The sequence below is a fragment of the Aotus nancymaae genome, unplaced genomic scaffold, assembly GCF_030222135.1.
Source record: "Aotus nancymaae isolate 86718 unplaced genomic scaffold, 86718_ANA_hifiasm-v0.15.2.pri h1tg000088l, whole genome shotgun sequence".
Lineage (NCBI taxonomy): Eukaryota > Metazoa > Chordata > Mammalia > Primates > Aotidae > Aotus > Aotus nancymaae.
Window position 1 is genome coordinate 14989572 of NW_026988503.1, and position 17958 is coordinate 15007529.

Consider the following 17958-nt stretch of genomic DNA (forward strand, 5'->3'; position numbering starts at 1 on the left):
TGGAAGTTCTGACCAGGTCAGTCAGGCAAGAAAAAGAATTAAAGGGTATTCAGTTAGGAAAAGAGGAAGTCAAATTGTCTGTATTTGCAGATGACATGATTGTATATTTAGGCGACCCCATCATCTCAGCCCAAAATCTCCTTAAGATGATAAGTAACTTCAGCAAATTCTCAGGATACAAAATCAATGTGCAAAAATCACAAGCATTCCTATACACCAATAACAGAGAGCCAAATTATGAATGAACTTCCATTCACAATTGCTACAAAGAGAATAAAATACCTAGGAATACAACTAACAAGGGATGTGAAGGACTTCTTCAAGGATAACTACAAACCACTGCTCAAAGAAATAAGAGAGGACACAAACAGATCAAAAAACATTTCATGCTCATGGTTAGGAAGAATCAATATCATGAAAATGGCCATACTGCTCAAAGTAACTTATAGATTCGATGCTATCCTCATCAAGCTACCATTGACTTTCTTCACAGAATTGGAAAAAAACACTTAAACTTCATATGGAACCAAAAAAGAGCCCACATAGCCAAGATAATCCTAAGAAAAAATACAAAACAAAGCTGGAGGCATCAAGCTACCTGACTTCAAACTATACTACAAGGCTACAGTAATCAAAACAGCATGGTAGTGGTGCCAAAGCAGATAGCTAGACCAATGGAACAGAATAGAGGCCTCAGAAACAATGCCACACATCTACAGCCATCTGATATTTGACAAACCTGACAAAAACAAGCAATAGGGAAAGGATTCCCTATTTAATAAATGGTGTTGGGAAAACTGGCTAGCCATTTGCAGAAAGCTGAAACTGGATCCCTTCCTTACACCTTATGCAAAAATTAACTCCAGATGGATTAAAGATTTAAACATAAGACCTAATACCATAAAAAGCCTAGAAGAAAACCTAGGCAATACCATTCAGGACATAGATATGGGCAAGGATTTCATAACTAAAACACCTAAAGCAATGGCAACAAAAGCCAAAATAGACAAATGGGATCCAATTAAACTTAAGAGCTTCTGCACAGCAAAAGAAACTGTCATTACAGTGAACTGACAACCAACAGAATGGGAAAAAATTTTGCAGTCTATCTACACATCTGACAAAGGGCTAATAATCAGAATCCTCGAAGAACTTTAACAAATTTATAAGAAAAAAAAACCCTGTCACAATGTGGGCAAAGGATGTGAACAGACACTTTTCAAAAAGACATTTATGCAGCCAACAAACATAAGGAAAAAAGTTCATCATCACTGGTCATTAGAGAAATGCAAATCAAAACCACACCAAGATACAATCTCACATGAGTTAGAATGGCGATCATTAAAAAATCACAAGACAGCAGATGCTGGAGAGGATGTGGAGAAATAGGAACACTTGTATACTGTTGGTGGGAATGTAAATTAGTTCAACCATTGTGGAAGACAAAATAGCAATTTCTCAAGGATCTAGAAATAGAAATATCATTTGACCCAGCAGTCCCATTACTGGGTATATATCCAAAAGGTTATAAATCATACTATTATAAAGGCACATGCACACGTATGTTTATTGTATCACTGTTGACAATAGCAAAGACTTGGAACCAACCCAGATGCCCATCAATGATAGACTGGATAAAGAAAATGTGGCACATATACACCATGGAATACTATGCAGCCATAAAAAAGATTTAGTTCATGTCCTTTTCAGGGACACGGATGAAGCTGGAAACCATCATTCTCAGCAAACTGTCACAAGAACAGAAAAGCAAGCACTGCATGTTCTCACTCATAAGTGGGAGTTGAACAATGAGAACACATGGACACAGGGAGGGGGACATCACACACTGGGGCATGTCAGGTGGGATAGGGAGCTAGGGGAAGGATAGCAGGGGATGAGGGGATTAGGGAGGGATAGCATTAGGAGAAATATCTAATGTAGATAATGGGGTGATGGATGCAGCAAACCACCATGGCACGTATATACCTATGTAACAAACCTGCATGTTCTGCACATGTACCCCAGAGCTTAAAGTACAGTAATGAAATTTAAAAAAAGAGTATAGGACAGTTACTTTGAGATTATCCTCCAATTTGGGCCATCTGATTTATCCTCATGATTTATGCATTTTTGGCAGGAATACTCTAGAAGTAATGCTGCGTTCTTTTCAGTGCATATCAAGAGTCACGTGATGTCAATTTGCCCCATTACTGGTGATATTTAGTCACTTTTATGTAGTTTCTTCACTATAAAGTTAACAAGTATGTCATGTAGTTTTTCATCAAGCTTTTATCCCCCAGATTTTGCATCCATTTATTATTCATGACTGGATTATCATTATGACTGCTACCAAATTGCGATTAAAAAAAATTTTTCCCAACATTAGAAGCTTTTCTTTTCCTCTCATTCATTCATTTATAATCAGAATGGACTCATGGAATCCTATTTTACTTAAATAATTATAATCCATGATATGTATTTTTATGCTCAAATTATTGTAGACTTGGTCTTTGTAAGGAACCCCTTCAAACTGCAGCCTTGATGTCCCAGGCTCAAGCAATCCCCCTGCCACAGCCTCCTGGGTAGATGGGACTATAGGCCTGTAGCACTATGCCTGCTAATTTTTTTTTTTTTTGTAAAGATATGGTCTTGCTATGTTGCCCAGGCTGATCTTGAACTCCTGGGTTCAAGTGATACTCCTGCTTTAGCCTTCCAAATTGCTGGGATTACAGGCATGAGCCACTGCACACAGCCCATAGTTTTAATTTTTAAGAGTTACTCTGTTCTCTGAGTTTTCATAGCATTTGAAAATATAGCATTCTATTATTTTATGTATGTAGAATTTCCTCATTTTAATACTTCATTTGATTGTACTTTAAGTATATTCCTTTTTTTTTTTTTTTACAAATTGAAGGTTTATGACACTCTTGCTGTGAGCAAGCTTATTGGCACCATTTTCCAACAGCATGTGCTTGCTTTGCATTTCTGTGTCACACTTTGGTAATTCTCCCAACATTTCAGATGTTTTTATTATTATATCTGTTATGGTGTCTGTGATCAGTGATCTTTGATGTTACTATTGTAATCGTTTGGGGGTGTCACAAGCTATACCCATATACAGTGGCAAACAATTGATTTCTTGTATATGTTCTGACTGCTCCATTAAGCAGCCATTTTCCCATCTCTTTCCCTCTCTTTGGACTTCCCTATTCCCTGAGACACAATAATATGGAAATGAGGCCAATTAAAACTCTACAAAGCCCTCTAAGCATTCAAGTCACATGTCTCTCACTTTAAGTCAGAAACTAAAAATGATTAAGCTTAGTGAGGATGGCATGTTGAAAACCAGGAGAGTCTGATATCTAGGCCTCTTGTGTGAAACAGTAAGCCAAGTTGTGAATGCAAAGGAAAAGTTCTAGAAGGAAATTAAAAGTGCTACTCTGGTGAACACATGAAGGACAAGAAAGCAAAACAGCATTCATTATTGCTGATATGGAGAAAGTTTGAGTGGTCTGGATAGAAGATCAAGCTAGCTACAACATTTTCTTAAGCTTAATCCAGAGCAAGGCCCTAACTCTTTTCAGTTCTGTGAAGTCTGAGAGAGGTGAGGAAGCTACAGAAGAAAAGTCTGAAGCTAGCAGTTGGTTCATGCGGTTTAGGGAAAGAAGTCATCTCCATAACATAAAAGTACATGGTGTATCAGCACATGCTGATGGAGAAGCTGCAAGTTATCCAGACGATCTAGCTCAGATCTTCCATGAAGGTGGCACGTAAACAACAGATTTTCCATGTAGCTGAAATAGCCTTCTCTTGGGAATAAGATGCCATCTAGGACTTCCATAGCTAGAGAGGAGATGTCAATGCCTGCCTTCAGAGCTTCAAAGGACAGGCTGATTCTCTTGTTAATGCAGATGGTGACTTTCAGTTGAAGCCAGCACTCATTTGATATTCAGAATATTTTAGGGTCCTTAAGAATGATGCTAAATCTTCTCTGCCTGTGCTCTATAAATGGAACAACAGAGCCTGGATAATAACATAACTGTTTATAGCATGGTCTACTGAATATCTTAAGCCCACTGTTGAGACCCACTGCTCAGAAAATGATTCCTTTGAAAATATTACTGCTAATTGAAAATGTACCTGGTCATCCAAGAGATCTGAGGTAGATATATGTACAAAGAGATTAATATTTTCATTTCTGCTAACACAGCATCCATTCTGCAGCCCATGGATCAGGAATCATTTAGACTTTCATTTCCAGTTATTTAAGAAATACAGTTTGCGAGACTCTAGCTGCCATAGTGATTCCTCTGATGGATCTGAGAATAGTAAATTGAAAACTTTCTGGAAAGGATTCACCATTCTAGATGCCATTAAGAACATTCATGATTTATGGGAAGAGCTCACAATATCAACATTAACAGGAGTTTGGAAGAAGTTGGTTCTCTCCTCATGGATGACTTTGAGGAATTTAAGACTTCACTGGAAGAACTAACTGCAGATATGGTGAAAACAGCAAGAAAACGAGAATTAGAAGGGGAGTCTGAAGATATGACAGAACTGCTGCAATCTCAGGCTCAAACTTGAACAAGTAAGAAGTTGCTTCTTATAGATGAGCAAGGAAACTGATTTCTTGAGATGGAATCTACTCCTAATAAAGAAGTCATGAACGGTGTTAAAATGACCACAAACCACAAAGGATTTAGAAGATTACATAAATTTAATTGATCAGCAGCAGAATTTGAGAGGATTGACAACATTTTTGAAAGAAGTTCTGCTGTGGGTAAAATTCTGTGAAACAGCATCACATGCTACAGAGAAATCTTTCACGAAAGAAAGAGTCAAATGTGGCAAACTTCATTATTGTCTTACTTTAGGAAATTTCCGCAGCCACCCCAGCCTTCAGCAACCACCATCCTGTTCAGTCAGGAGACATCAATGTCAAAGCAAGCCCCTCCATCAGCAAAAAGATGACGACTTGCTGAAGGCTAAGATAATCATTAGCATTTTTTAGAATAAAGTGTTTTTAATTAAGGTGTGTACGTTGTTTTCTTAAACATAATGCTAATGTACACCTAATAGGCTACAGAGTAATATAAACATAACTTTTATATGCACTAGGAAACAAAATTTGTGACTCCTTTTACTGTAATATTTGCTTTATTGTGGCATTCTGGAAGCTAACCCACAGTATCTCTCAGGCATGCCTGTACACTTTTTAAAAGTTTTTATTTCTGTATAATCTCTGTTTTTTAAGCCTGTATATTTTTTAAAAGTTTTTATTTCTGTATAGTGTCTGCTTTTTAAGCTCCATCATTCATGTTATTGGCTGTCCTTGGGTATTTGATGGTAGCTGATACTTGGTTATCTGCAACAAAAAGCATCTCGTGGTGTTTGTCATGTCTCTTGTCTCTTGTCCAACTCTGCTGTCACCTTTCTCTGTAGTCTTGTGCTCAAACTATGCAAAAAACAATTTCTGAATGAATTGCTTAGTTACTACCAAAGAGTCAGGCCACTATTGTCTTCCCTGTCCAGCCTGTAAGTGGCACAGCCCATTTGGACTGAGATTTTTAGGTTACATGACCTATGCACAAATTGCAGCTTTTTCCTCCCTCTCTTAGAAGGGGCCTGTAAGTGTGACAGTCTCTGAGCCTCATGGATTCTTCTGCAGGGTATGCATTTACTTAAATTACACCCAAAGTTGTTGGCAAATGACAGTTTTGTGGTAGTGGTGTTTGGAACAACAGCAAATTTTAGATTTTATTGTTTTGGAAAAATTTTTCTGTAAAATATTTACCAAGTAGTAAATATTTTAGGTTTTGTGGGCAACATACTGTCTTTTAAAAACATAAAAACCAGTCTTAGCTTAAAGGAGGCATTAAAAATACAGTGAGGGCTGGATTTGGCCGATGGGCTGAAGTTAGCCAACCTCAGGATTAGAATAAAAGTAAAAATCGGGCCGGGCGCGGTGGCTCAAGCCTGTAATCCCAGCACTTTGGGAGGCCGAGGCGGGTGGATCACGAGGTCAAGAGATCGAGACCATCCTGGTCAACATGGTGAAACCCCGTCTCTACTAAAAATACAAAAAATTAGCTGGGCATGGTGGCGCGTGCCTGTAATCCCAGCTACTCAGGAGGCTGAGGCAGGAGAATTGCCCGAACCCAGGAGGCGGAAGTTGCGGTGAGCCAAGATTGCGCCATTGCACTCCAGCCTGGCTGAAACTCCGTCTCCAAAAAAAAAAAAAAGAAAGTAAAAATCGTAATAAATCTTTGTTCTGTACTGCTATTCTAAAAAGAAACTACACAGTTCTGACATTTCAGGATCAATTGTTTAACAGTCTTAGTCTATAATAATTGAAATTAATTATATGTTACTTTAAATAGCTGCATTCGAAGGAGAATTGCTCACTGCCGTTTAATTTTTATTTGTATTTATTTATTTTATTATTTTTTTTTTTTAGAGACAGAATCTCACTCTGTTGCCCAGGCTGGAGTGCAGTGCAATGATCATAGCTCACTGCATCCTCGAACTCCTGGGTTCAAGTGATCCTCCTGCGTCAGCCTCCCAAGTAGCTGGGACTACAGACTTGTGCCTTTATACCTGGCTAATTTATTAAACTGTGTTGCCCAGGCTGGTGTTGAACTCCTGGCCTCAAGCAATCTTCTTGAATTATAGGCATAAACCACCACACCCAGCCATAACTGAGTTTATTAGCTCTTTAGTCTCATGAATGACACACAAAAAGATGATGGAAACCAGGAAAATACATATACTAAGCTGGGTGCTGTTGCATGTGCCTGCAGTACCAGCTACTTGGGAAGCTGAGGCAGGATTGCTTGAGCCCAGGAGGTCAAGTTGAGCCTGGGCAATACAAGTGAGACCCTATCTCTAAATTAAAAAGAAAGAAAAATACAAAAGGAAAAAATGTATATCAATTTATAATTGGATAGGCAGGGAACAACCTACATTGTTTATTTGTACTTTTGCTTTTATGTAAAGATTTTTAAAAATCCAAAGTGGGGTGGCACATGATGAATATGATAGTCAAATAAATATAAACAGTCTATTGAAGAATAAGCATTTGCCACAAAAGGATATATTAGAATATGTTTTATATTATTGAGAAATGTACATTACAATTTAGAAAGGTAGTATAAGTTCATAGAAATAGAGATAATGAAGTGTTCATGTGTAATATAGTTATAGGAAAAGGTTCTTAGAAATTTTAGGAATTACGTCCCAGGCATTGCAATTTAGGGAAAAGTTTCTTTAGGATTTTGAATATTTATCTCAATGTTAGTCCAAAAATAGGAATCACAAATTCTGATGATATAATTCATAGAAATTAATATTACCTTACATGGAAATGTATTTTTGTGTTAATTTTCATTCATTTTCTAAAAAGTGTCTAACCAAGTCTATTACTATACGCATATTCAGAAATTTTTATTATGGTTAGAAACCATGGAATTGTAGAAGGGGCTGTGTTTTGTGGATTGAACTCAATGAGGAGCCATTTACAAGACATCTGAAATTATGGATTTGGATATATAATTATCAGTTGACTTTGGGTTAGCATGAGTTTAAATAATTCTGGAATTTTTCTTTTTTTATAATATTCAAAAAGTACTAGTTTATTTAAGTTGATTGTGAACTTGGTTATTTCGGTGATCAGTAAAATAACTCTGGGCTATTTGGATTATTCCGCTATATCACTGCATTGGTAGTACACAATTAGTGGTAGTGTTGTATAAACTATGATAGTGTGGTTCCCTTTCATTGTTTTTAACATGTCTGTCTTACTTGAGGTCTTCCTATTTAAAGTGAGAAAAGAAATTTTTTAAATTTCTAAGAATAAAAGCTTGGTTAAAAAACTAACAGTAATTTTGCATATTATTTTCAGGAAATGAAAGCCAGCATTGTAATAAATTCTGTTCATGAAGATAATTTAGGCTTTCAAACATGGAAGCAAAGGTCTAACTAATAACCTTTCATAAAAAATATTCATGGTTAGCATATCAAAACATTTGTTTTAGGATATGTTATTTAAAATGGCTTTTAACTTTTTTTGCCTCACTGTGGGAATTGGAAAATGGAAGTTGAAAATACATTATCCTGTAGAAACAGCTAAGCATTCAATTGTTTGTCTGCTTTCCACAGATGGGCGGAAACCATTTCCAATTAACCATGGTGAAACTAGTGATGAAACTTTATTAGAGGTAACAATAAAACTTGTTGGCCCATCTTAAGTGCTATTAATATTTTGTCATCTTTAAAACATCTCTAAAGGTCACTTGTATAACATTTTCTCTGTATTTGGACACTTCTTTATCCTTGTTCTCTCTAGAAAATTCAAAAAGCAAGTTTAAGTTAGTGTTAAAAATCTACAACAAAGAGGTTTTCAGAGCTCTTTCTATGAACAGCTGTCAAATTTGAAAAGACAGGAATAGTATTGAAAGACTTACTCATTATATCCCAGATTTCATCAAATCCAGGATACCATTAATTGTATCTTGATCCTAATTTTAGAGATTTTAAAACATGAATAAATTGTGTGGCTTAGAATCAATGAAACATGATTTTTAGGTGAAAAGTTCCTTAATAGCATTTTAAGAACACTTACAGCCAGGCACAGTGGCTGATGCCTGTAATCTCAGCACTTTGGGAGGCTGAGGTGGGTGGATCAGCTGAGGTCAGGAGTTTGAGACCAACCTGACCAATATGGTGAAACCGTGTCTCTACTAAAAATACAGAAATTAGCCAGGTGTGGTAGCATGTGACTGTAGTCCCAGCTACTAGGGAGGCTGAGACAGGAGAATTGCTTGAACCTGGGAATCAGAGGTTGCAGTGAGCCGAGATTGCACTACTGCACTCCAGCCTGGGTGACAGAGCGAAACTCTGTCTCAAAATAAAAGAACACTTATTATATCTTATACTTTTGTACATGGCTAATGAGGGCACCCAACTATTCACTCCTCTGGTGTTATTTATTTCCCCTTTGGAAAAGGAAGTTTGCAGTATAAAATTAGCATGAATTAGAAAAATACGAAGTTTATCATTTGTAAACAAAACACTTATACACTGAAAAATCATACTTTTTTTTGCTTTTTTTCTTCATAGGATGCCATAGAAGTTTGCAAGAAGTTTATGGAGCGTGACCCCGATGAACTAAGATTTAATGCAATTGCTCTTTCTGCAGCATAGCTTGTCAATAATGGAAACACCAAATACTGTATTATTTGCAACAAAATTTAAATTTTCTCTGCCATACACTAACTCAAAAATTTTGATATTTTCATTAACTTGATGATTAAACTTTATGTGAATTCAACTTTGACTTAACCTGTGTTTTATGTTATTTTTGCTCCAAGTTAAAGGTACAATACTTTCCTCCTCTTTTTTTCTTATGAAGGATTTATCTTGTTTGAAAACTAGCAATAGCTTTCTTTTTAGATTTTATAGAAAATTTTGTATTGGGATATCAGGCACAATTCTATCTGCATAATATGAATATATATTATATATGTTAACCTATTTATTTAGAAAACATTTATTGGCTGGGTGTGGTGGCTCACACCTGTAATCCCAGCACTTTGGGAGGCCGAGGCAGGTGGATCACCTGAGGTCAGGAGTTTGAGATCAGCCTGGCCAACACAGTGAAACCCTGTCCCTACTAAAAATAGAAAAATTAGCTGGGCATGGTGGCACACACCTGTAGTCCCAGCTCCTTGGAAGGCTGAGGCAGGAGAATTGCTTGAACCCTGGAGGCGGAGGTTGCATGAGCCGAGATTGCACCACTGCACTCCAGCCTGGGTGACAAAGCGAGACTCCATCTCAAAAAGAAAACATTTGTTAAGCATTTACTTGTAATGAGATGGATGCTGTTCTGGGTTCAGAAGTTAAAGCATTGAACACTGTTGACAAATTTAATAGTCATGGAGCTTATGCTATTGTGAGAGGAGCTAAATAACAAACTCATTAAGATAAATACCAACTATAGATGCTGTGTAGAGAATTAAAGTAGGATTTGTGTCAGGGAGTGACCAAGTAGCTACTTTAGATTTTGTTTTCAGGGAGGCTTCTGTGGGGAGGTGACTTTGAAGTGGAGATCTGAATGACGCCTGTCATATAAAGGCGGTAGGGAAGAGCAGAGGAATTAATTAATGTGGAGTCCCTAAAGTAGGAACGTCTTGCTGTATTGTAGGACCAGGAAGGAGGTTCAATTGGCCAGGGCATAGAAAGTAACAGGGAAAGTAGCAAGAGATGAGGTCAGAAAAAGAGGGACTTTGTGATACAGGAAAAGGCATTTGGATTCATTGCAAATTGGAGAATTTTAAGCAGGACAGGGACCTGCTTTTTTAAAGGATCACTCTGACGACTCTGTGGATAATATATCGAGGAGGGGAGCAAGAATAGAAGTAGAAAAACCTGTGAGGTGCCCACTGTAGTTGTTCAGTGGGATGATGATGGCTGGGTCTTAAAAGTGGTAGATCAGGCCGGGCGCGGTGGCTCATGCCTGTAATCCCAGCACTTTGGGAGGCCAAGGAGGGCAGATCACGAGGTCAAGAGATCGAAACCATCCTGGCCAACATGGTGAAACCCCCTCTCTACTAAAAAATACAAAAATTAGCTGAGTGTGGTGGCGCACACCTGTAGTCCGAGCTACTTGGGAGGCTGAGTCAGTAGAATTGCTTGAACCCGGGAGGTGGAGGTTGCAGTGAGCCGACATTGCACCACTGCACTGTAGCCTGGCGACAGAGCAAGACTCTGTCTCAAAAAAAAAAAAGGGGTAGATCAGAGGCCAAGTGCAGTGGCTCATGCCTGTAATCCCAACATGTTGAGGTGTGTGGCCAGGAATTCGAGACCAACCTGGGTAACAGACCCCATCTCTAAAATAATAATAATGAAAAAGTTAGCTGGACACGGTGGCATGTGCCTGTAGTCCTAGCTAGTCAGGAGGCCGAGGTGGGAAGGATTGCTTGAGCCCAGGAGTTTGAGGCTGCAGTGAGTCATGATTGCACCACTGCACTCTAGACTGGGTGATGGAGGCAGACCCTGTCTCAGAAATAATGAATACATTTAAATGGTGGTACATGAGTGAATTTTGGGTGTGCTTTGAAGAAGGAAGGGCTTCAGTTGAGTCTTTAAGGATAAATGGATAGGCAGTGGAAAAGTGAAAGGGCATTTATAGAGCTGGGCCGGAACAGAGTTGGTGTGGTGACAGTGTTCTGTATTTTCTTGGGAGGGGTGTAGTCATTACTTGGGTGTAAAAATTTATAAAAACTCATTGAATTGTACATTAAAAATCTGTATTTCACTGTATATACATTTTACCTTAAGGGGAGGTAGTAAGGGTTACTTGGAATATGCATTTATCATAACTGAATTGTACATTTGAAGTCTGTACTGTACAGACATTTTATCTTAAACCAGGGTTGTGTTGAAATGAGTATAGTAGTTAGGAGAAAAACCAGATAGGTCCAAAATGAAGTTTCTGATTAGTAATTGAATATAGATATTTACGTACAATTCACTGAGTTAAGAATAGAGAAAGCATGGCTTTCAGAATCAATTAGATCTTTGTTACTCAAGTGTGTTTGCATCAGTACTACATGGGAGCTTACTAGAAATGAGAAATTTCAGACCTCATCCCCAAAACCTGCATTTTAAACAAGATCCCTGCTTATTCATGAGCAATAAAAAAAGTTTCAGAAGCACTAGATTAGAAAAAATAGACTATAACAAGGAAAATAACTTGGGAAAATATTTAAGCTTACCATTATTCTATGGTTGAAAGGGAGTGGGTGAAATGTTGGCAATAGGGATGAAAAAATAATCTGAAACAATTTGATAGACTGTATATGCAGATGATGCTTACCACACCAATAATAACCAGGTGTTCTATTCCTGTTACATTGTTTATCTTTTGTGTGTTATCTTAAATATTTTAAACATTCCTAAGCAGTTTTCTTCCTGTTGCCTTGCTGGATTTCTCTTAATCATATGATTTCTTAGTAGATCCTAAATCAATGGCACATTACCTAGAATTTACGTAGTTTCTTAAAATATGCTGTGAGGAACACTAACTTTGCAGAACTCTTAATGGGTAAGAAATGAAGTCAAGTATCTTTTTCTTTTTAAGATGGAGTTTTGCTCTTCTTGCCCAGACTGCAGTGCAATGATGCAATCTTGGCTCACTTCAACTTCACCTACCAGGTTCAAGTGATTCTCTTGCCTCAGCCTCCTGAGTAGCTGGGATTACAGGCATGCGCCATCACGCCTGGCTAATTTTTTTGTATTTTCAGTAGAGACGGGGCTTCTCCATGTTGGTCAGTCGGCCTCAAACTCCCAACCTCAGGTGATCCACGTGCCTCGGCCTCCCAAAGTGCTGGAAATACAGGCATGAGCCACAGTGCCTGGCCTGGATTTCTCTTAATCATATGATTTCTTAATAGATCCTAAATCAGTGGCACATTACATAGAATTTACATAGTTTCTCAAAATATGCTATACGGAATGCTAACTTTGCAGAACTCTTAATGGGTAAGAAAGATTATGAAGTTAAGTATCTTGAAAATACTGGGTTAAACAATTTTTTTTTTTGAAAGTTACACATATATTTGGAGGAGGGCAATTATAGAATGCCTCAGTTTTTTCAAAAAATATTCCGTGTGTTATGAACAACATTTTCTAAGCATTTTATGGAGCAGCACTTAGAGCTAGCATTCTTTGGCACACAGTTTAAGGTGGTAGTTCCTTGTGGAACAGACAGCTTGAAAACTTTTTTCCTTCTCTCTTCTTAGGTTATGTGTAAACTTTTAGTTCTCCTCAACTCTATTCCCTACAATACTTTGCTTAATCCCTTTCTTAAAATTTGGCACTTGTAGAAAAGATGAATAGTTTACTTTGTGTGAAAACTCATGGAGACACTAAGGTTGATCAAGTTGTGGGTTATTTCTGTATACTGCTGTTAATGACCATGATAGCGGGGAAAATGTAACTGAAATGAGCTAGAACTAAATATTTTTGCTTGGTGGACTTTTGGGAACATCATCTTTCACTGGGTATAATGGTTTGCTTTAAATTATTGAAACAGATGAACTTTTATGAGCCCCATAATACTTAACCCAAATATTTTCAGTGTTCATTTGTGAGTAAAGCAGAAGTTATCTGTATTCTATGGCAAATCAAAGTTTAAGCTGTCTTAAATGAAATTATCTTTGATTCCTTATAAAAATGTTTTAATGAATCTGACTTAAATTTGTTTTATTCCATCTTTGATTTGTGTGCAAGCTTTATTTGGTAATCTTTATCACTGGGCTGTGTATAACATACAACCTGCTTATTTAATGAAAATAATATAGCTTAAAAGATACTTTTAGCCATTAACGTTTGTTTACTACTATAGCTTTCAAAAGAAGTGTCTATGGGCTTATGATTCCTCTATTGGTGCTGCTAAAAATTGCAAAGAGGCATATTTCCATCACTTTTTAAAAACTTTCCTATTCATAGAAATTTATTTCTTTTAGGTAAATCTTATGTGGGTATATATGTATACTCATATACATGTATCTACATGTATATATATGTGTGCATGTGTGTGTGTTTGTGTATACATTTATATATGTTCACACATTCACACAAACAAAAGGTAAATAACCTTGGTCTAAATCCTCTGTTTTATTTAAATCCATGGCTGAAGTTAAGTAAAACCACTTTGAAAATTGTGTAACCAGTTGGGCATGCTAGCTCACGCCTGTAGTCTCAGCATGCCTGTAGTCCCAGCACTTTCGGAGGCAGAGGTGGGCAGATTGCTTGAGCCCAGGAGTTCAAGACCAGCCTGGGCAACATGGCGAGACCTCATTTCTACTAAAAATACAAAAATTAGCTGGGTGTGGTGGTGTACACCTGTGGTCCCAGCTACGTGAGAGATTGAGGTGGAAGGATTGCTTGAACCTGGGAAGTGAAGGCTGCAGTGAGCCAAGATCACGTCACTGCACTTCAGCCCCAGTGACAGTGAGACCCTGTCTCAAAAAAAAAAAAAAAAAAAAAAGAGCATTATATAAGGTTTTAAGAACAGATTTAGAGGGATTTATATACACATACATAAAGTTTAATAGTTAATGTTACCAGATTCCCTGGTAAGATCTTAAAATGAGCTTCCTTGCGCTCTCAGCAACATTGCTACTAAAAATCAAGTGTGGAATATATTCTTTTCAGATAGCAGCAAAAATGTTTTCTCATTTCCTTTGCTTCTGTTGATTTTCAGAACTTTTACCTCCTTAACATACATAACTACTGTGATGTAGAAGATTCCACATCATGAAGGGAATTAATTTTCTTGTACCACTGGTGCCAGTTGATCAGACCAACCTTACATGCCTCAGTTTCATGCATATTCTCACTTGTTTTCCTTTTGAATAAAAGTAATTCTAAGTCTTTCTCTTGACTTCTTTGTTTAGGATAGTGGTTCTGAACCTGTCTGTTCCTTCTACCTACTTGATAGATGACGGCTATCAGTACGACATTTTTCCACAGGCTACAACTAGATATTATATAGGAGGTCATAAAGACAATAGAAGGCTGTATATTATGAGCAATTATTTACTGTCTAATTGATAAGGAAACCCCTGGTTTAGGGACACTAAATGTATATGATCTATACTGAAAACTATTTTGCAACATTAATTTAAAATTGCTTAGAAATATATAATGTAGCTCATAATCCACAAGGTAGATATGAATATAACCTGAATTTAAAATAAAAATCAGCTAAGTAATGCGAACGGCATAATTTAATTGTTTGGTTCAGAACTGTGCTCTTTTTCAACATGTAAACATGATTGATATTCAAATAAATAAGTTATGTTTAATATGTGTGTCCTTTAAGAGCCAAAGGATCTCTGTGTCCTGCACATGTTTTATGACTACAAGATGAAAACAAATTGCTTGAGGTTTTATTTGTATCTTAAACATGAAAAACTTGAAGCACATGCAAGGGTTGTAAATTAGACTGTTGTTTAAAAATGCAGTAAAACCTGTCTGATGAAAAGTTGCATTGCTTACTGAGAGTTTACCTGTGGGAGAAGATGACAAAAAAAAATTGCATCTGAATTTTCCTGTGTGGCTAAGCCAAGAAAGTACTTTTCAAGAGGGGCATTTTCTTTATTCTCGCTGAATGCTAAGTATTTGAAACCAGAAGTCTCTCTCTTCTTCCACCACTACAGAAATATTTACGTTTGATACCAGTGTGCCGGGAGTGTATAATGGGGAATGTTACTCTGTGCATATTTTTCACCATCACGACCAAAACATCATATTTCATAGTCTGGGTATAACTTAAAAGATGCATTCTTCTGAAGAACTGATTTTAAAACAAAATGCAAATACCTTAAATATTTTTTATCTTAATATGATAAAGACATTTGTTCTTATAACTACATTCCAATACTACAATCAGGTACTTTGAAGTATTCAAGATAAGAGCACAAAAGTACTGATTTTAAGAACTTTAGAAAATACGGCTTATGGGCGATATAAACTTGAAGAATATCTAAAGCAGACTATGGTTTTAACCTTGTTTTTCCCGTTTTTGGAAGAAAAAAGCACGTAGGTCAGTTGTTACAAGTATTCCAGTGAAGGCTTTTAGTTTTTGAAGGACTAGGAGCCATCTTCAGTTTTTGTTTTGTTTTGTTTTTTCTATTTTAACTGTACATGAAATATCAAGTGCAAGTGACTTTTTTTTATCTTTAACTTTTTGTTTTTATGGTTACGAAGTAGGTGTACATATTTATGGGGTACGTGAGATATTTTGATACAGGCATCCAACTTGTAATCATTACATCAGGGTAAATGTGGTGTCTGTCACCTGAAGCACCCTAGTGCAATATGGCGAGTAATATCACCCCGGCCGCCTCTGGATATTACCAACCATATCGTGGGGAGTGGGGGGGCGTCCACAACTCCCTGTGATATGGCAAGTAATATCACCCCGGCTGCCCCTGGATATTACGAAGCATATGGGGGGGCGCCCACCTCCCCCCGACCCGCAAGCATTATGGCGAGTAATATCACCCTGGCGGCCCCTGGAGATTAGGAACCATAACGTGGGGTTTCGCGCTTGGACATTGTGAACCACATGGCAGGGGGTTGCCCACAGCGCCCCCCGCCATATGGAGAGTAATATCACCCCGGCCCCCGTGGATATTACGAACCATATGGCAGGGGGGTGCCCTCACCGGCTACTTTGGATATTTGGAGTAATATGATACTAGGAACAATATCATAGGGAGAATATAATGTTATTCTGTTTCTGTTTTGATATTAGGCACAATAACACTAGTTGGAGTCCCACTTCGGCGATATTGACAAAAATATCTTCCTTGCCCTTCTTGATATTAGAATCGAAATCACGGCGGGGGTTACACCCCATGCAATATTTCGTTTAATATAATTTTTTTTCTTGTGGATATTAGTAACAATATCACAGGGTGGCGAACACCTCTTACAGTATTGAAAGTAATATTCTGTTTTTTTTCTGGATATTAGGAACAATATCACAAGGGAATGTTCATTTCCTGCGATATTAGGAGTAATATCCTTTACATCCTTTACCCCTGCATATCAGGGACAGTATCCCCGGGGGCTCTACATCTTTTTTAATATTGGGAGTGATAACGGACTCTCTTTGTCTGGATATTAGGAACAATATCACAGTCAGAATGTGCAATTCCTGCAATATTAAAAGTAATATAATACTCTGTTCACCTTGATATTCAGAATAATATCACATGGGGTGTATACCATCTTTGCAATTTTGGGAGCGATATTCTCTTTCTCTGTGGATAGTTGGAACTATATTACAGGGACAGGTGTACACCTTCTATGCTATTGGGAGTAATGTCCTCTCCCCCGCTGGATATCAGGAACAATATCACAAGGGGTCTTCACCCTCTGCGATACTGGAAGTAATATTATCCACACTTCATCTGTATTGAATGACTAATGCCACAGGAGGGGTGTACACCCTCTGCGATTTTGGGAGTAATAGCATTTTCTCTTCCCCTGGATCTTAGGAACAATATCACTGGGGGGTGTACACTCCCTTCGATATTGAAAGTAACCTCCTCTTCTTTCCCAAATATTAGGAACAATATCACGGGGGGGTGTACTCCCTCTGCTATATTGACAGTCGTATCATTGTTCCACTTCTGGTAAATATTAGAAACAAGATCATAATGGGTATGTACACCCCCTGCGATATTGGGAATAATATCATCCTCTCCCCTTCTGTATATTATTAATATCACAAGCGGGGTTTACACCCCCGTGCAATATTTGGAGTAATATCATTCTCTTTCCCCCGGCTATTAGAAACAATATCATAGGGAGGTGTACACTTTCATTGATATTGAAAGTAATATCATCCTCTTCCTCCCGGATATTAGGAACGATATCATGGGGGGGGATGTACACCCTTCTCGAGATTGACAGTAATATCATTCTCTGTATCCTTGGATACTCCTAACAATATTACAAAAGGAGTGTACACCCCGTGTGATATTGAGTAATATTATCCTCTTTCCTTCTAGATATTAGGAACAATATCACGGGGGGCGGTGTACACCACATGCGATATTGGGAGCAATATCACCTTCTATTCCCCTGGATATTAGGAAGGATATATCATTCTGCGAGATCAGGAGATTAGGAACAAAATACCCCTTCTGCCCGACCAGGAGTAATGTCATTTTCTCCCATCCCTGAATATTAGAAACAGTATCACAGGGGGTTGTGTACAGCCTCTGCCATATTGGGAGTAATATCATCCTCCCTACCTTAGGATATTAGAAACAGTATCACGGGGGAGGTGTACACGCCCTTCGATATTGACAGTAATATCATCATCTCCCCCTGGATATTAGAAACAATATAAAGTGGGGGATGTACACCTGGTGT

The 17958-nt window shown here is 37.8% G+C and overlaps 1 protein-coding gene and 1 long non-coding RNA gene across 3 annotated transcripts in view; one reads left to right on the top strand and one right to left on the bottom strand.

Annotated features, from left to right (window-relative positions):
• The window catches only part of UCHL3 (ubiquitin C-terminal hydrolase L3), a 55712-nt gene extending 46375 nt beyond the window's left edge, over positions 1–9337 (top strand). Inside the window, exons 7-8 of one of the 2 annotated variants that reach the window (XM_012472045.2) lie at positions 8161–8219; positions 9121–9337. In XM_012472045.2, the coding sequence (XP_012327468.2) occupies positions 8161–8219; positions 9121–9204 (143 nt within the window). In that variant the 3' untranslated portion in view covers positions 9205–9337. The remainder of the gene's footprint in view (positions 1–8160; positions 8220–9120) is intronic. The other variant, XM_012472046.3, reaches the window with a different exon arrangement.
• LOC105730673 (uncharacterized) overlaps positions 8092–17958 on the bottom strand; it is a 28708-nt gene continuing 18841 nt past the window's right edge. Inside the window, exon 3 of the long non-coding RNA XR_001110539.3 lies at positions 8092–8343. This is a non-coding gene — a long non-coding RNA (uncharacterized LOC105730673). The remainder of the gene's footprint in view (positions 8344–17958) is intronic.